General features: G+C 37.5%; 2 protein-coding genes across 4 annotated transcripts in view; one reads left to right on the forward strand and one right to left on the reverse strand.

Annotated features, from left to right (window-relative positions):
- The first annotated feature begins 361 nt into the window (after positions 1-361).
- On the forward strand, positions 362-7296 carry LOC102557137 (E3 ubiquitin-protein ligase RNF168-like). The gene is made up of 2 exons (XM_063280504.1): positions 362-4696; positions 5849-7296. The coding sequence occupies exon 1, from the start codon at positions 3110-3112 to the stop codon at positions 4691-4693; it is 1584 nt and encodes a 527-aa protein (XP_063136574.1). The 5' UTR covers positions 362-3109; the 3' UTR covers positions 4694-4696; positions 5849-7296.
- A 3385-nt stretch (positions 7297-10681) lies between these two features.
- The window catches only part of Acot9 (acyl-CoA thioesterase 9), a 50369-nt gene continuing 40874 nt past the window's right edge, over positions 10682-20176 (reverse strand). For all 3 annotated transcript variants that reach the window (XM_039099645.2, XM_039099644.2, NM_001013960.1), the window contains 7 exons: positions 17560-17627; positions 13334-13445; positions 13108-13198; positions 12853-12938; positions 11907-11994; positions 11613-11763; positions 10682-10987 (listed from right to left, as the gene is read on the reverse strand). In XM_039099645.2, coding sequence (XP_038955573.1) covers positions 10899-10987; positions 11613-11763; positions 11907-11994; positions 12853-12938; positions 13108-13198; positions 13334-13445; positions 17560-17627 — 685 coding nt within the window. In that variant the 3' untranslated portion in view covers positions 10682-10898. The remainder of the gene's footprint in view (positions 10988-11612; positions 11764-11906; positions 11995-12852; positions 12939-13107; positions 13199-13333; positions 13446-17559; positions 17628-20176) is intronic.

Here is a 20176-nt window from a genome sequence, read left to right on the forward strand (position 1 = left end):
TTCTCATCCTTGCAAGCAAGCACTTTAGCACTTTACTAACTGAAACACCTGCTCATCCCCTAGATCCCTACTTTTAAAAGGACTTTTGTGTGTATGTGTATTTATGTATTAAGCACATATGTACAAGTGTCCTCTGAAATCAGAAGAGGGCATCAAATCCCCTTGATTTGGAATTACAGGTGGCCATGAGCCAAACCCAGGTCCTCTGGAAGAGCAGTCAGTGATCTTAAATGACAAGCCATCTCTCCAGCCTCATGATGGAATAACATTTTGTTATTAGCAAAATAATTGACAAATATTAAAAATCTAATATCTATTAGTCACATATAAAATTTATTTTATTATTATCATATGATTTTTGTGAAAATTGTGCCACATTTTGGTAACATACAAGTTACTGTGAGGGTCTGTAAACCAAATGTTAAGTTTTCAATTCCTTACAAACATTTTCATGCTAAAGTAGAAAGCATCATTAAATTTTAGCCCATTGTTAAAGGTACTTGCTGCCTGAAGATGCGATCTGGACAAACTTAGTTAAGTCCTTGGAACCCACATAAAGGTGGAAGGAGAACTAACTTGATCCACAAAGCCCTCTGCCCTTCATCCACATGCCATGATACATTCACAGATACAATGGTATTAAGATTTTAATAAAAAACAAAAAGCTTAATTTTTAATTTAAATTAGCTTTTAATTTTAATGTGTGGTCTTGCACAACTTTAATTTCAGTACTTGTGGAGGAGACACAGGTCAATCTCTGTGAGTTCAAGACCATCCTGGTCTACACAGTGAGTACCAAGATAGCCAGAACTACAAAATGAGGCCCTGTTTCAAAAAAGTAGATTTAATCTATTGGCCTGAAACAAAAATAGTAACAAACTTAAATTATCAAAAGAGAAAAATGGGCCAGCAAGATGGCTCATTAGGTAAAGGTACTACCTATCAAGCCTGATGATCTGAGTTTAATCCCAAGATTCATGATTCATATGGTGCAAAGTAAGAGCTTTCTTACTTTTCCACAATTGTCTGTCCTCTCCATATGCAGACTGTGGTACAGACAGACAGACAGACAGACACACACACACACACACACATAAAACAAAAATTTTAAATGTGATAAATACATTTTAAATATGAAAGAAAATTAATTATAAACTAACCATTATTGAACGCTAGATATATTTATTTGTACCTTTCTCTTTTTATATACAAGATGAGCGAATGACTGAATTAAAGTGCTAAAAGATTATTATTCAGATTTTCTGTAAAGTAATTCCATGTTAATGTTTTATAAAATAACAGCATTAACAGCAAGCAATTGTACTCTCCTTTTTATACGTCCTTAAAAGATGGGAAGGTCAGGAAACTGGCATTCTAAATTTGGGTTAATAGTTAAAATAGAAAGTACTAAAGCCTTTATAGAAATATTGAAGTTCCTCAAAACCAAAGAAATAAATCTGTCATATAATCAAGCAACCCCACCACTAGGTATATACCCAAAGGAAATGAAAGCAGAAACTGAAAGACATATGCTTATAAATATTTTTTACAGAATTATTCACAACAGCCAAATAAATGGATGAGGAAAATATGATGTATACTGGAATATTATCTGGTCATAAAAAGAACAAAATTATATTATTTGCACATGGATACAACCAGGGGACATTATGTTAAGAAAAATCAATCAGGGGCATGGCAAAAACTATTGTGTATTTTCATTTATTCGTGGAAGCTTTAATGTTGATCTCATTCAGGTAATGTGTAGTGGTTTGTAGAGCTTTAGAAAAGGAGATGGCAGGAAGGATGGTCAGTGGGATAGGAAGAATAACTGTCATGTCCCTTAGCTGTTAAGGACACATACATTTTAAAATAACTACAAAAGTAGAATTTAGAATGTTCCAACACAGAGAGAATAACTTTTTGAGGAGGTTGATATGTCAATTGTCCACTGCACACTGTATGTATGTATGTATGTATGTATGTATGTATGTATGTATGTATGTATGTATATGTGTATATACATATATAGAGAGAAATATTAATTTTTACCTACAGTTATGTACATAGTGTGTCAACTAAAAGAGAATATAAAATAGTAATAGTAAAAGAAGATACCAACTTCTTTCTTGACTGGATTTCTTGCAACAAAACAGAATATGGTCTCAAGCTTCCTAAAAATTACAGAAATTTCTAGTTTGCTTAATGTGCTTACAAGTAAAAATTTAAATTTAAGATTTAAAATAAGATTTTAAAAATGTGTTTGTGATAAAATAGGTTTCAAACGAGCTATTAGAAAGTGAAAGAGGGTTTTTAAAAAATTATTATTTTACATGAATGTTTTGCATAAATATCTATGCAACATGAACATAGAGTGCCCGTGGAGACCAGAAGGGGGCACTGAATCTCCTGGAACTGGAATTATAACAGCCACATGGGTGCTGGAGATCAAACCCTAGTCCTCTGAAAAGGTAGCCAGCGCTCTTTTTTTTTTTTTTTTTAATTTTTTTTTCCGGTCCCCAGCCCCAGGGGACCAAACCCAGGACCTTGCGCTTCCTAGGTAAGCGCTCTACCACTGAGCCAAATCCCCAACCCCGGTAGCCAGCGCTCTTAAACCCTCAGCTATAGCTCAAAAGCAGTGAAGCAGGGTTTTATAGACACCACTTTCAATATTTTGTAAGCTAATATGCAATGTAATATGCTCAGGGAGGGCGCTATTATGTCGGGGTCAGGCAGTGTTTCTCAATGTGACTTGTGAATAAAGTTCAGCTAGTTGGAATTAACTTAGGAAAACGACAGATTTTTAAAATGAACACAATCCCTTGCCATCTAGCTCCAGATATCAGAACTTTTGAAAAAAAACAATAATGCACCATCCTCAGAGAGTGCATACTAAAGAAAGACCTAAACAAACTAAGAATTTAGTGCCTTGGTGTGGTGGCAGCATGTCTATTATCCCAGCAGTTGAGAGGTTGAAATATGAAAATCACAAGCTCAAGCCTGGTCTGGACTACAGAGTCAGATTCTGACTCATTCAATACAAAACAATTTTCAAGTCTCCCCAAAAGGGTCCATCCTTAAGTAGTAGGAAGACTGGTCACAAGTTTTCATGGCTGAAAGAAGCGAAGAGAGTTCTAGAATGTTCTCAGGAAGCAGGAGCAGTCCCTCGGCTACCGTAACCGGATATCAATATCACAGAACGGAAGTATCAAACTCTCTGCGACCGTTATTTTTGCCTCCATTACCGTTGCCGCTAACAAAGGAGAGTCTTGTCTCCAGCGTCACGCCATGGTACTGGTGTTTCTTGGACCTTCTTAATAAGGTACTGGTGTTATTTGAACCTTGTAAATTTGTTAAAATGGCCTTATCGAAAGCAAAGCCCTTGTCTTTAGAAGACTGCCAGTGTCTCCTTTGTATGGAATTCCTCATTGAGCCCATAACTATGCCTTGCAACCATACAATGTGCAAATCATGCTTTAAAGCGCTTCTCCGAAAAACAAATTTATTCTGCCCCTTCTGCCGCTCCTGGATCTCTTCATGGGCTCGGTACCATACTCATGTGAACAGTCTTATCAATAAGGAACTGTGGGAGAGAATTCAAACTCAGTACCCAGAGGAATGCAGACGTAGGACCCCTGGGGAAGAACGGTCTTCACTGGTCTTCAGTGATCATTCACCAATTCGAGTGCTAAGTAATCCTGGAGAACTGAGGAAAGAATATGAAGAGCAGCTGATTAAGATGGAGGCCGAGCGCCAGGCCACAAAGGAAAGACAAAACAGAGCCACTGAGGAATACATAAAGCAATTACTGGCAAAGGAATTGGAGGAGGAAAAAATGTGGGCAGAAAAGCGCAGACTGGAAGAACGGGAGCAAAGAGAGGAGGAAGAGGCTAAAAAGAGCAGCACGAGTGATCCAGTCACATCGCCAAGAAAAAAAAAGAGCAAACGAAAACACTGTGACGATGTTCCGAAGTTTTCCCCTCATCAGCCTCAGCTTGAGTCAGCATTGCTGTATGAAACTGTGCAGGACAGCAAGAAAACGTCTGGCAGGAAACAAGAAGCGAAAACTGAAGAAAATATGTCAGCAGCTACTTTGTCAACAGGTCCGGAGAATCCTCAACAAGGTACTTCAAATTCACGTTATGAGGTTTTTTCTAACTATGATGCAAAAGTGGGCAGTTCAGAAGATGAGGCACCAAAAGCAAGCTGCTCCAATATCGACTGTTATGTCCCATCTAAGAACATTAAACCTGAAGCTAACATTCATACTTCTGCCCAGAGAGAGACTATGAGCAAAACAGAGGAAACTGGAAACAGCACAATTGAGGCAAAAGAAAAAATGTCCCATCCTTCGAGTGGTAAACATACTTCTAAAAGAAAGCATCAGGAATATCCATCTGAAGCTGCCGGTGAGCCTGGCATTTCTGATGAAGTATCTCCTAAATCTTCCTCGGACAAGGAATCACAAGACCTCATTACCAAAAAGCTGATAGATTTGGAGAAACTGTATTATGAGAAGCATCTACAAGAAGAACAAGATAGATTATTTGCATTGGAGCTTCAAAGAGCACTGGATGAAGAGGAAATGAGGGAATCGTGGAGTAAGAAGTCCCCACGGATCTATCCATTCCGTTATGATACCTTCAATCCAGACACCTCAGCAAAAGAGGATTCCAAAGATAAGAACATCTGAAAGGTAAAGAAATACAAAGTTTTTAAGATTTAAATTAACCATCTTTAAAAAAGATTCAGTTGAAGTATTTAGCTAATGTTAGTGGGAGAAAGATGCCAGATTTTACTACATAGATTTACAGACATAAATTTTTCATTGCTCATTGCCAAATAATTTACACAAAAGTATTTTCAAATGTTTTAAGAGGTAAAGAAAATGATACAGGTGTAGAACGGTTTAAACTCCTAATACTGCACTGTAAAATGATCTTTTCTATAATATAATTTATAAATGTATAATTATTTACTTTTTGACAATTTGTATCATTTAATAACATATTGAATATGATTATAAAATATAAATATTTAATACCATATAAGTATTTAATATTTGACATTTGATACTTAATATTTGATATTAGATTTACATATTTGAAATTATGTTATATATTAGAAATATATTATACTATTTTTATATACATTTATATGTGCATATTTTATATTTTTATTTTATATACAAATTCTAATATATAAAATATCGCATATGATATAACATTGTATATAATACATAATATATCATTATATATTACATTATATATTATATATATTAATATATGACAATATACTTTTATATATTATATATTACTATGTTAATATATAACATATATGACATATAATATCTATATAGTATATATGTAAATATATTTATATAACATATATAAAATTATATGTAAATATATGTATATAGTATATAATAGAAAAGTATATATAAATATATACTATAATCTATAATATAGATATAATAAAATATAGATTATATCACATATATTTTATGTTATATAATTATATGATATATAATATTATAATTATATATTATACATCTGAATATATATTTGTATACAAATACATTGTACAATATGTTATAGTAAATATATCTAATATATTTTAATTGTGTATATTGTTTTATATTATGTAGTATACCTGAATATACTATATATGTATATAAAATAAAATATATTGTTTATATATTTAATGTTATATACATGATATATACTTCATGTTATATGTTTAATATTATGTTAATTATATATCTAATATTATTTTTATATTTAATTATTTTAAATTGTTATTTGGTATACGCTCACTGTCTTTTTTGACTTGCTGTTTTTTGAAACAGGGTCTTTTTAGAGCCTCCTGACAGCCGTCTGAGCACTGTATTTACAGGTGTACATCCCTAAGTCGGGCTTCATTTATCATTAATTTTTTTTTCTTTTTTTCTTTTTTTTTCGGAGCTGGGGACCAAACCCAGGGCCTTGCGCTTGCTAGGCAAACGCTCTACCACTGAGCTAAATCCCCAACCCCATCATTAATGTTCTTTATGACAACAGAGAATAGGAATGTGGTTCTGTAAAACTTAAATGATAAACAAGGGTGCCTAGCCTTCATGCTATCAATAGCTGTTCTGATAGTTCTTGTATACCCAACCAATGAATTACTTGCTAGACAAACAAGCCTGTTAAAAGGTTTCTTGTTTGCTTTGTTTTGAATGGAATAAAGAGCCAGATAGATCTCTGTTGAGTTGGAGGGCAGTCTGGTCTAGAATAGTAAGTTTCAGAGGGCTATATAATGAGATCCTGTCTCAGTCAAAGCAGACAAAATAATACAACAAACTTAAAATGGAATAAAGGGCTAGAGGTATAACTTAGTAGTAAAGTGCCCTTAGTACCAATTTCCTGGTCTGGAAAACAAAACAAAGAAACAAACAAAAAAAAGCAAGAAAAAAATAGAATAGGAAGATAGGAATTTAATCCAAGAGAGTAACAGCAAAATATTTTATGGTAAGGAACCTGAAATAATTATATTATTTCCACATAGTATTCCTTATGTAGATACTAACTTTATATGTACTGAGACAAATAGTAAAATATTTAGGGGCTGTGTTTAGAGGCACATGCCTGGTAATCCCAGCACTTTGGCAATTGAGACAACAGAATCACAAGTTCAAGGCCAACCTGGGATCCATGGCAAGACCGTGTCTCAAAAAGATTTTTAAAAAGGAGTTGGGGATTTAGTTTAGAAGTAGCATACTTGACTGGGAAGCATAAGACCCTGGGGTTGGTTCCCAGTGCCAAAACATAGAATAAAATATAATGATAAAATATATATGATAATCTTGAGCTGGTGAAGTACACCTCTCAGTGTTGCCAGAGCGGGTTGCTATGTGGGACAGAGACTGAAGGAAATGGAATCCCAGATGAAAGAAAGCTGAAGAAGCCAGCAGACATTAGATTCCAGCATCCGCCTGTCAACATGAACCTGATGGCAGCAACTCTCCAGAGAACATCTAGATCTTCAGCACCTGATAGGGACTACCAGAAGCTTCCAGAAGACATCTGTCTATTGGTTTGATTTAATTAATATGAACTTTTAGCAGATAGTTCTAACATTTCTAAGAGTCAGTTATCCTTTTTGCCTTTCATCTAACATTTTAATAGATTTTAATTAGCTTATAACATTGTAGGTTTCCCTATGATATTTACATACATAGTTTTGGCTAACTGCACTCCTACCCTCTCTTCTCCCATCTCCTCAACCCCTACTCCATCCCCTCCTTTCTCCCATCTCCCTGGCATTTACTCACTGGCACACTTGCACCCTCAATCATGCCCCTTCCTCTTTCATAGCAGCTGTTCTAGTGCTCTCCCCACCTTAAAGCTTCATTTTCCTGCCTTTAATGGGCCTCTTGATAGTTTCCAGGCCTCTACATATGCAAACACTTAAATAAATTAACATACATAAAACTTAGAAGCTAGGATTCATTTATGTAATGTTTGTCAATTGTTACTGCTTATCTTAATGTGTTATTTTCCAAAATTTGTACTTTTTTTTTTTAATTTTTTTAAAGATTTATTTATTTGTAAGTACATTGTAGCTGTCTTCAGACCAGAAGAGGGCATCAGATCTCACTACAGATGGTTGTGAGCCACCATGTGGTTGCTGGGATTTGAACTCAGGACCTCTGGAAGAGCAGTCAGTGCTCTTAACCACTGAGCCATCTCTCCAGCCCTGTACTGTTTTTGTTTCATATAATTTACATCAGTTTTACTGTGCATACCATGCATGCGTGCGCGCGCGCGCGCGCGCGCGCACACACACACACACACACACACACACACACACACACACAAAACTTTCATTTTTTGTGTAACTGGGGATCTCACCCAGAATCCTTCAGACTACTGGGTAAGCTCTCTACCACTAAACTACCAATCTTCTAGTGCTGATTTCAATTTTGCTTTGCCTTTTCTCATTAAAAATTTTCTTATTTGAGCAATGATTGTGATGGTAATATAGAATAATTTAGAATTAGACAAACCAAATTTGTCCAAAATAAACATATCTTATCAACATCAATGTTTTTTCTAAGAGAAATATTTCAGGGTAGACACTTTTTAGAGCTCCTCAAAATAAAACATATGTAATTAAACCTTAGACTAGATTATAAGTAAAATTTTAAAAGGCTATATGTGATAAATTTATATGTTTATCTGTGAAGATGTCTCCCTAACTAAAGTTCATTTTAAGATATATTTTTCTCTATTAGTCTTTGTTCTACTATATTTGAATTTGTTAGACTAATAAAAAGATCAGTGCCTTTTATTAGAATGCACTGCTAACTTTTCACTGTGGTAAAATACAAAAATGTCAAATTTCTTAGTGAATACTAGAGTGTCCAAATGTTAAAAATATGAATATTAAAGGAATAAAAATAAAATTAATAAAAATAAAAATGTTCTGACTTATTTTTGAGACACGGTTTCAGCCCGAACTGTATTCCAACTTAGTATGTAGTTGAGGATAACATTATTGTTATCATTATATTATTATTATTATTATTATTATTATTATTTTTATTTATTTATTTATTATTGAGACAAGGTTTTACTATGTATTCACAGCTGTCCTGGAATTCACTGTTTAGAACAGACTGACCTAAAGCTCAGTGATCCACCTGCCTCTGCTTCCTGAGTACTGGGATTAAAGGCATGTGCCACCGTGCTGAGGTTGACTTTAAACTGCTTCTATCTGCAGATTGGGGATACATGGGTGTTCATCTCTACACCCAGTTTATATGGTGGTGGGAATGAACGTGGGGCTCAGGCATGCTAGACAATAGCTCTACCTACTGAGCTATATCCTCAGCCCTCTCAATTCTTTTTTTTTTTTTTTTTTTTTTTTTTTTTTTTTGGTTCTTTTTTTCGGAGCTGGGGACCGAACCCAGGGCCTTGCGCTTCCTAGGCAAGCGCTCTACCACTGAGCTAAATCCCCAACCCCAGCCCTCTCAATTCTTAAGAGAGACAAACATTAATAATCTAGAAACAACCTTATTTTTTAACATATGCTTTAATATCACCTGCTTAAAAACCTGTATTAAAAACTTTACTTTCTGTGCTTGAGGTTGAACTGGTAAATGCTAACAAATTTTATATTAAGCTGCTAATATCCAAAATTACTTGAAGAGTTAAATGAAAAAGAAAATAAGCTATTTATTTGTTTGATCTCAGCAGGATTCAAAGAAAATTAACAAATGTCATTTTACCTATCAAGTGCCAAAGAGATTTTTAAAAGACAAAAATCTGGTTAAATCTGGAGAAACTGTGGACATATAACTGAATGTGCTTGACTATTCTGTATTTCTCTATCTTCACTGTTTGCATACTGTTTTGCCAAGTGTTTCTTCATAGTTTCCCTGAGAAAGAATTTTAGAAGCCAAATGTTTTAGGTGTTTAGGATATTTCTTACAACACTGTGTTTAGAATAGAAAAAAAATTACAGAAAAAGCTTCAGTGTACACAAATGGCTAGTCATGTATACAAAGATATGTAGTCAATTTCTTAAATGAACTTCACTTAATGGAGATTGTCTCCATTTAGCCAATTAGCTAAGTCATAGGTTCCCATGTCATATGTAGATCTAGGAAACACAGGAATAAATGGACAGAAATCACCAGATGGTAATACAACTTGATCCCATTCAATTAAACTGCATGCCTCAGAGTGAACTGCTGTTCCCATAACTATTTCCCTTTTATCTTCTATGTAGCCTCTATTTTGCTCTCTCCTCTAAATTTAATCACGTTCCCCTCCTATCATGGAATAAACTGTCTTGGGTGCAAATCAATAGCACTGCCAGCTAAAGTGTAACACAATGGTACAAAACAGACAAGTCCCTGGGTTTAATCTGTGAAATCAAAAAGAAAGAAAAAAGGAATGTGTAAGGGGAGGGAGAAAAGCTTAGGAGATGAGAAGAGGGGAGGCAAGAAAAAAGAAATGTGATGTTTCCTTTTGAGTTCCCAGTGGGTGTTGACACCTCCTGCTATACTCCTGAAATGCAGTATGCTACACTTCTAAGGAAGTACCCTGCACTCAAACTGCTATCAGTCTACTTCTGAGCTGCTGAGGTTAAGCAAGGCACTTAACCTCCATGCGTTTCAATTTTCTAAGTGGCTAACCCCCCTGGGGAGTTAGCTATAGATTCTGCCTCACTGTGATTTTTTAAAGAAATAGGATCTTATACAGGTCAAATGTCTGCCTAGCATCTAGATGCTCCAGAAACATAAGTAGTTACTGTTATTCAATTAAGATGTATCCTGCCCAGTCCATAGCATGGTGTAGCTAATAAGTCCAAGGATGAACAAATGGTTCTGAGTTTCCTCATCAAGCTCATCCCTGAATACTTCTTTGGTGATATTTTCAAATTTAAACCTTCTCATAAATGTTTACAGATGCCATAGACTTTCATGAATTTCTTTATCCACTTTCCATCTACCCTCCAGCAACAATAAAACCTTGGGGAGGGAAGCAAAAAATGATCATATAGAATTCACTGGACTTTAGACAGTATAAAGGAACCAGTCAGGCTTAAAAAGAATGTACCCAACTATATGAGAAGACATTTGGCAGAAATCTATAGCAGACAGGGGTAAGAAGTAAACATGGGAAGCTCACAATCACATTACTATAAAAGGTTTTATTGTTTAATCATTCTTTCACCCCTTAGCCCCATTCAGTCACTTGTTCTGCTTTTCTGATCATTCTAAAAGTTGAATATAGTCCCCTCTATGGAAGATAAAAAAGCAATGTGAACATCAATATTTCTCAGCATGCCTTTATTAGGCACTATGTCACTGTGCCTGAAGTGCTGATTTGCAACAAGTGAGATTTTTCCTAGGGCTCCACAGTGTAGTTCTTTTTCAAGATCACTGGGGTACTCATGGACTTGAAATGCCGCTGTCCATCTAAATACAACATGGACTCTGAAACACAAGAAAGACTCTTCTGAAGAAATTTGCAGCACTTTACACAACCATACAGATAAATTACTATTTGGGAATAATAGGAAGACCAACACTGTATATGCAAAACCAGCTACAGGGGTGCATTTTAGGGCTGGAGCTTTACAAATAACCTGAGAGAAGAGCCTGACTCCATCTCATTTTGCTGGCTGACCTAGTATTTCATTATCAGTGGCTGCTTACAGTTTGCAACAGTTCTGCATACACAGCTTTGCAAAGCAATAACAGCCATTCCTGGGGGCCAAAAGGCATATTTGGCCTTCAGGGCTACAGAACTTCAAAACAACAATCTCCCGAAGACATGCTCTTGGACTAACAGGCTTGGACACGCTGGTAAGAATAATTTAAAAGAAGAGGGTAAGAGGGCTAGGAATATAAATCAGTGGTGGTGCACATGTCTAGCTCATGTGAATCCCTGGGTTTAAGGATCATTTAAAGGCAGAGAGCTGAGACAGAGAGCTCAATGACAGAGTACTTGACTAAGATATGCAATTCCCTGGGCGAAGTCCCATACCATAGGGGAGTGCTGGGGGTGGTATTGAAAATTTCTTCTTCTCATTAGAAGGAAGCAATCATCACAGCTTACCTCCATATGTTTTGGGGAAAATCAAGGGTACTTCTTTTTCTGACATGAATGTAAAATGAAAGACATTGGTGGTCATATGCTCACGACTGTCAAGAGAGGCCACTTCACTATGGACTCTGACTTGAATGTAATTGTCCTGGGTGAAGCATACCTAAAAGATTATAGATACAAGATTTTGTCAGTTGCTTTAAGAATGGGGGAAGGAAACCAGTTATAAGAGAAACACAGAAGGTAAAACCTTCTTTTCTAGACCAAAGTAACAAAAAATATGTTTACCCCTCATGACACACCTACCTGTGAAGAAAGAAAGAGCAATGAGCCAACTTCAACAGGTTTCTGAAACATGATATCATCTACTGTTACCACATATGGCCGGGAACCACTATTGAGGAAAGTACAAAATTGGAGTGAATTGCAAAACTCAGGTCTCATAATGCCAACCAACCAGAGTTTCCAGGGACTAAACCACTACCCAAAGACTATACATGGATTGACCCAGGGCTCCAACTGCATAGGTAGCAGAAAATAGCCTTGTTGGGGCACTAGTGGAAGGGAAAGCCCTTGGTCTTGCCAAGGATGGACCCCCTAGTGCAGGGGAATATGGGTGAGTAAGGGGGTTTGGATGGGGGGGGAAACCTGTATGGAGGAGGAGGGGATAAGAAAAAAAGAATCCAATATAGTCTTACTATTTATAATTTAATAAAATGGAATTTACAAATAGGGGAAAAATCAGGTCTCAGTGTTTCCCTTAACAATTCCCTGATGTAAAATAACAATGATCAAAAAAAATCAATGTAAAGAAAGGGGAAATTATCAATTCTAGCTACTGGGATATTCATTAAAGCAAAATTGTGGAGCTGGATATGCACTAAATACAATGTATTGATTCATAATATTATCTAGGAATATATAATGAAAGTTTTACATTAAAAAACATTATCAGAGGCATCTGGCTTTGATTTCAGAAGGTGGTTTTCCTGATTTAGCCCATTAATTAAAGGCCTACTGAAAAAAATGTGGCATATGTAAAATGGAAAAGAAAGTGATTTTAGACCTGTAAGGTCGCAGTGTCATCTCTTACATTTGTCACTAGTATGATAATCTTTCCACCCCCAAGCCCACACAGATCTTATAAAAATTAAAATCCTATAGTGTAGTTCATACACAACTGGTTTAAAATGTTTCCTTTTAGGGAAATGGAGGAAGTCACTTCTCAGAAGGTAACTTAAGTCGAACTTACCCAAAACTACAAGCTGTAGCCCATGCAAGTTCATATGCTTTTCTCATAAGAAAACCACCAAAAATCCTATTGAAAATGTTTCGCTCCTATAAAACATAAATGACTATTAATAAATGTTTGTGGTTATCCTTATATAGAAAACAAAGAAATTAACAATACTACAGAAACTGTCCATTTAAATGTGCGTCAAAGTTTAGACAATTATCATGAATGCAATTCAGGAAATTCAGAAGACTGCTCACAAAGTTCTAGTACCTGAGGGTGACAAATATCCAAGCTCTTGAGTTTTGTATCCTCCATCCACACTGCCTTAGGAGGCAAAATTCGACTCTGAAAACTTATAGTCCTGTATAAGTGGAGATGATTTAAATAAACCCTGTTACTGCCATGTTTTCACTGTCAAGAGGAAATAGGTTATAAACAAAAAGGTCAAAAAGACCTTGGACTTTTTCAACTTGGGAGTCTCATAATCTTAACTTACTTTGGATCCAGTGTGTTAAGAAACAGTTCATGTATGACATTCCTCTCCTCAGAATTAGGAGCTACTTTCAGTAATGAAGTGGTGCTAAAAGCAATCCTTCGGCTCTTGTTCACTGAAGTATAAGAAAATGAAGACATATGATCAGAAAGGTCACCCCACAGCATCTAGAGTGACTTGCAACCTACAAAGTATTTGTAAGATTCAAAATCCCACCAGAATAATTTATGCATATATCTAAGGGAAGGCCACAGTGATCATGTAAATTTTCTAGAGATGGAGCTGGGACATAGATCCATGGTAAAACACTTTTCTCACATGTACAAAGTGCTGGGTTCCAAACCCAGCAACACAAAAAAAAATCTTAATTTTTTCCACTGAGGATCTTTTTTCTTTTTCTTAAAAAGATTATCTACCACAGAACACCAATGGCTTATGCTCTAAGATCAAGAATCGACAAATAGGACCTCATAAAACTGCAAAGCTTCTGTAAGGCAAAGGACACTGTGGTTAGGACAAAACGGCAACCAACAAATTGGGAAAAGATCTTTACCAATCCTACATCCAATAGAGGGCTTATATCCAAAATATACAAAGAACTCATGAAGTTAGACTCCAGAGAGCCAAATAACCCTATTAAAAATGGGGTACAGAACTAAATAAAGAATTCTCGGGCTGGAGAGATGGCTCAGCGGTTAAGAGCACCCGACTGCTCTTCCAGAGGTCATGAGTTCAATTCCCAGCAACCACATGGTGGCTCACAACCATCTGTAAAGAGATCCGATGCCCTCTTCTGGTGTATCTGAAGACAGCTACAGTGTACTTATATATAATAAATAAAAATAATAAATCTTAAAAAAAAAAAGAAATGGCAAAAAAAAAAAAAAAGAATTCTCAGCTTGGGATTATCGAATGGCTGAGAAGCACCTAAAGAAATGTCCAACATCCTTAGTCATCAGGGAAATGCAAATCAAAACAACGCTGAGTTTCAACCTCCCACCAGTCAGAATGGCTAAGATCAAAAACTCCAGCGACAGCAAATGCTGGTGAGGATGTGGAGAAAGAGGAACACTTCTCCATTGTTGGTGGGATTGCAGACTGGTACAACCTCTGTGGAAATCAGCCTGGATGTTCCTCAGAAAATTGGACATTGCACTAGCTGAGGACCCAGCTATACCTCTCCTGGGCATATACCCAAAAGATGCTCCAACATATAACAAAGACACATGTTCCACTATATTAATAGCAGCCTTATTTCTAGTAGCCAGAAGCTGGAAAGAATGCAGATGCCCTTCAACAGAGGAATGGATACAGAAAATGTGGTACATCTACTAGTGGAGTACTACTCAGCTATAAAAAACAATGACTTCATGAAATTCATAGGCAAATGGATGAACCTAGAAAATATCCTGAGTGAAGTAACCCAATCACAGAAAAACACACATGGTATACCCTCATTGATAAGTTGTTATTAGTCCAAATGCTCAAATTACCCTAGATGCACAGACCATATGAAACTCAAAAAGGATGACCAAAATGCAGATGCTTCACTCCTTCTTTAAAAGGGGAACAAAAATATCCATGAGAGGGGATAGGGAGGCAAAGTTTGGAGCAGGGACTGAAGGAACAGCCATTCAGAGCCTGCCCCACATGTGGCCCACATATATACAGCCACCAAAACTAGATAAGATGGATGAAGCAAAGAAGTGCAGGCTGACAGGAACTGGATGTAGATCTCTCCTGAGAGAAGCAGCCATAACATGTCAAATACAGAGGCAAATGCCAACAGCAAACCACTGGACCAAGAATGGGACCCCCCATTGGAGGAATTAGAGAAAGGTCCGAAGGAGCTGAAGGGGCTTGAGACCCCATAAGAACAACAATGTCAGCGCTTGCCTAGCAAGCGGAAGGCCCTGGGTTCGGTCCCCAGCTCTGAAAAAAAAAAAAAGAAAAAAGAAAAAAAAAGAACAACAATGCCAACCAACCAGAGCTTCCAGGAACTAAGTCACTACCCAACATATACATGGACTGACCCTGGGCTCCAACTGCATAGGTAGCAGTAAATAGACTTTTTGGGGCACCAGTGGAAGGGGAAGCCCTTGGTCCTGCCAAGGTTGGACCTCCAGTGTAGGGGATTGTTGGGGGGGGTAATAAGGGGAGGATGGGGAGGGGAACACCCATATAGAAGGGGAAAGGGAGGGGTTAGAGGGCTGATGGACAGGAATCCAGGAAAGGGAATAACATTTGAAATATAAATAAGAAATACACAATTTAATAAAAGTTGAAGAAAAACAAAGATAAAAAAAGACAACTACCCATCTACCTAGCTATACACCTATCTATGTATCTATTCTTGGGTTTTGAGGCAGGGTTTCTCTGTATAGCCTTGGCTGTCCTGGAACTTGCTCTCTAGATCAGGCTTTCCTTGAACTCAGAGATCTGCTTGCCTCTGCCTCTGGCTCCCAAGTGCTATGATTATAGATTTATTTTATTTTTGTTTTATGTACATTGGTGTTTTGATTGCATGTATGTCTTTATGAGAGTCAGTAGTCCTGGAACTAGAGTTAGAGACAGTTGTGAGCTGCTATGTACTTGCTGGGAATTGAACCTGCGTCCACTAGAACAGAAGCAGTACTCTTAACTGCTGAGCCATCTGTCCAGTCTGAGGATTTTCTTTCAGTTGGAAATTCTATCAGTTTACTATGAGAACACTGGTTATCATCCTGATCTATAGCCCTAATCTGATTAGTACTTAAACCACTAAGATATACTTCCCATTTCATTAAAAAATAGCCTTGTAAAGTAAATGGCTTTGTAACCATGCACATACTAGCAGCACTAAGTGGATTAAATGAGTTTAAAATAGAGTATATGAACTTGGGAGGGAAAAGAGGGCAGTGGGTGGGGAGGGAAAGAAATGAAGGGGGATGGGGGGACTGGACCAAAACATATATATATATATATATACATGTGTAAAATTATCAAGAAAGAAATGAAAAGACAAATTGCTTCACTTAATACTGTGCCATCAATAAAATTGTTCAAAGCATGAGTTCCATTGGTAAGATACAATTAATTTTTCTATCAAAATTCACAGACAATATGATGCTCAGAAGGAAAACCAAAGAAAGGAGAACAAAATACTCGTAAGAGGTAGAGGGTGGGAAAGACTTGGGAGTAAGAGAGAAGGGGGAGGGGGAAAAGGGGAGCAGGGTCAGGTATGGGAGGAAACTGGGATGATAGACAGAGGGACAGGAATTTGAACAGAAGTGTGTAGCAATGGGGAAATGGGGAATTGGGGGTAGCCACCAGCAGGTCCCAGATGCCAGGAAAGCAAGAGGCTCCCAGGACCCAACAGGGATGAAATTAGCTGAAATGCCCAGCAAAGGGGAGCGAGAACCTGTCAAAACCATATGTAGAGGTTAGGCATGTCCCCTGGTTGGAGGATGGGGCCACCCACTCATCCAAAAATATTAGTCCAGAATTATTCCTGTCTAAAGGAAATATGGGGACAAAGTGTGGAGCAGAGATGAAGGAAAGGCCATCCAGAGACATGGTGATCCATCCCATATGCAGACACGAAACCCAGTCACTATTGCTGATGTCAAGAAGTGCTTGCTGAGAGAAGCATGACATAGATGTCTCCTGAGAGGGTCTGCCAGAGCCCTACTGATACAGATGAGGATGCTTGCAGCTAACCATCAGTCTGAGCATGGGGACCACAATGGAGGAGTTAGAGAAAGGACTGAAGCAGCTGAAGGGGTTTGCAACCCATAGGAAGAACAATATCAACCAACCAGAACCCCACAGAGCTCCCAGGGACTAAACCACCAACCAAAGAGTACACACGGACAGACCCATGGCTCCAGCTGCATAAGTAGCAGAGGATGGCCTTGTTGGACACCAATAGGAGGGGAGGCCCTTGGTCCTGTGAAGGCTGGACCCCCCCTCCCCCAGTATAGGGGAATGCCAGGATGCTGAGTTGGGACTGGGTTGGTAGAAGGGAGAGCATCCTTATAGAAAGAGGGGTAGGAAGTATGGGAGAGGGGGTAACCAGAAAAGGGGACAACATTTGAAATGTAAATACATAAAAAATCCAATTAAAAAAATCTTGGCATGGGCAATACATTTGACTATTATAAGAAATCCATATAATCTTCAATAATCCCTTCTATAGTAAAATTAATAGACTTTAATTTTTTTATTTTACCATAAATAAATTAACATACATTCTCCTTGTGTAATAAGTTCTTCTTCTTCTTTATTTTCAGGAACAAGTGGATTTACAAATGCAGGCCTAAAGAAAACAGAAAATTTTAGTTTAAGATATTGGTTTGAATCACAGAAAAACACACATGGTATGCACTCATTGATAAGTGGATATTAGCCCAAATGCTCAAATTACCCTAGATGCATAGAACAAATGAAACTCAAGAAGGATGACCAAAATGTGGATGCTTCACTCCTTCTTTAAAAGGGGAACAAGAATACCCTTGGCAGGGAATGGGGAGGCAAAGTTTAGAACAGAGACTGAAGGAACACCCATTCAGAGCCTGCCCCACATGTGGCCCATACATATACAGCCACCCAATTAGACAAGATGGATGAAGCAAAGAAGTGCAGACCGACAGGAGCCAGATGTAGATCGCTCCTGAGAGACACAGCCAGAATACAGCAAATACAGAGGCAAATGCCAGCAGCAAACCACTGAACTGAGAATAGGACCCCCGTTGAAGGAATCAGAGAAAGAACTGGAAGAGCTTGAAGGGGCTTGAGACCCCATATGTACAACAATGCCAAGCAACCAGAGCTTCCAGGGACTAAGCCACTACCCAAAGACTATACATGCACTGACCCTGGACTCTGACCTCATAGGTAGCAATGAATATCCTAGTAAGAGCACCAGTGGAAGGGGAAGCCCTGGGTCCTGCTAAGACTGAACCCCCAGTGAACTAGACTGTTGGGGGGAGGGCGGCAATGGGGGGAGGGTGGGGAGGGGAACACCGATAAAGAAGGGGAGGGGGAGGGATTAGGGGGATGTTTGCCCGGAAACCGGGAAAGGGAATAACACTCGAAATGTAAATAAGAAATACTCAAGTTAATAAAGAGTAAAAAGAAAAAAAAAAGAATCTGAGATTATTGACTTTCCCCTCGGGTACTCCAAAAGAATGAGGTTCTGAAGATCATGCCAGGATGGAAGCAGACTCCGGCTGGCCAGCGGACCAGATTCAAGGCTTTTGTCGCTATTGGGGAATACAATGGTTACGTTTGTCTTGGTGTTAAGTGTTCCAAGAAGGTTGCCACTGCCATCCAAGAGGCCATCATCTTGGCCAATCTTTCCATCATCCCTGTGCGGAGAGGCTACTAGGAGAACAAGATTGGCAAACCCCACACTCTACCATGCAAAGTGACAGACAGCTGTGGCTCTGTGCTGGTGCATCTCATCCCTGCCTCCAGAGGCACTGGCATTGTCTTTGTTCCTGTGCCCAAAAAGCTACTGTTGATGGCCGGTATAGATGACTGTTACACTTCAGCCAGGGGCTGCACTGCCACCCTGGGCAACTTTGCCAAGGCCACCTTTGATGCCATCTCCAAGACCTACAGCTACCTGACCCCTGACTTCTAGAAAGAGACTGTGTTCACCAAATCACCTTATCAGGAATTCACTGACCGTCTTGTGAAAACCCACACCAGAGTGTCTGTTCAGAGGACCCACGCTCCAGCAAAACTAAGTGAATTAAGTCTCTTTAAAAGAAATGGGCAAATGATCTCAATAACTCTCAACAAAAGAAATAGAAGTGGCTAACAAGTAAATGAAAAAGTCTTTAATATATTTAGCTATCAGAGTCAGCAAGTCAAATAATGTAACAATTCACTCCAAGTGGCTATTTTTAATTAAAAAATAATGCTAACAACAATCAATCATATGGAGGAAAACAAACTGCAGATATTCTTGGAAGGAATGTAAATTAGTACAGCCATCATAAAGAACTTTTTTTAGAAATAGATATGCCATACGGCCTATTTATCTCTCATATATATATATATATATATATATATATATATATATATATATGTATATATATATATATATGTATATATATATATGAAAGGAAAGGAAATTATATTAGCTGTACTAATAAATTAGCATACCAGAGATAACTATACACCTCTACATATGTAGCATTATTAACAACCACTAAGATAATTGAGCCAGGTTAGGAGGTTAGGTATCCATCAGCTAATAAATGCAAAAGTTAAATGGCATACACATATACAATTCAGCTGTTAGGGATAAAGTTCTGTTATCTGCAGCAAAATGCATTGAACTAAAAGTGCATTATGTTAAGGCAAATGAACCAAATACAGCAAAACATGTAACACTAGTTCTCTCTTCTATGCAGAAGCTTAAAACACGTCAGTCTGAAAGTAAAGCAGTGACTCCTACAGCCTGGGAAATATGAAAGTGGGTTTACTCAGGGCATAGTGTATGTAGTTAATAAATAAAATATCTACATTTAAAAAAATGCCTATACTGAAGTTTTCTGAGGTAAAATGTCACCATATATGAAATTTGTTTTAAAATATTTATGTTCTTTAAAAAGAAAATATGGGGGGCTGGAGAGATGGCTCAGCAGTTAAGAGCACCGACTGCTCTTCCAGAGGTTCTGAGTTCAATTCCCAGCAACCACATGGTGGCTCACAACCATCTGTAAAGAGATCCGATGCCCTCTTCTGGTGTATCTGAAGACAGCTACAGTGTACTTATGTATAATAAATAAATAAATCTTTAAAATAAATAAAAAGAAAATATGAATTTTTCTAACATGTTGCAATTAAATCTGT

Source organism: Rattus norvegicus, chromosome X, assembly GCF_036323735.1.
Source record: "Rattus norvegicus strain BN/NHsdMcwi chromosome X, GRCr8, whole genome shotgun sequence".
Lineage (NCBI taxonomy): Eukaryota > Metazoa > Chordata > Mammalia > Rodentia > Muridae > Rattus > Rattus norvegicus.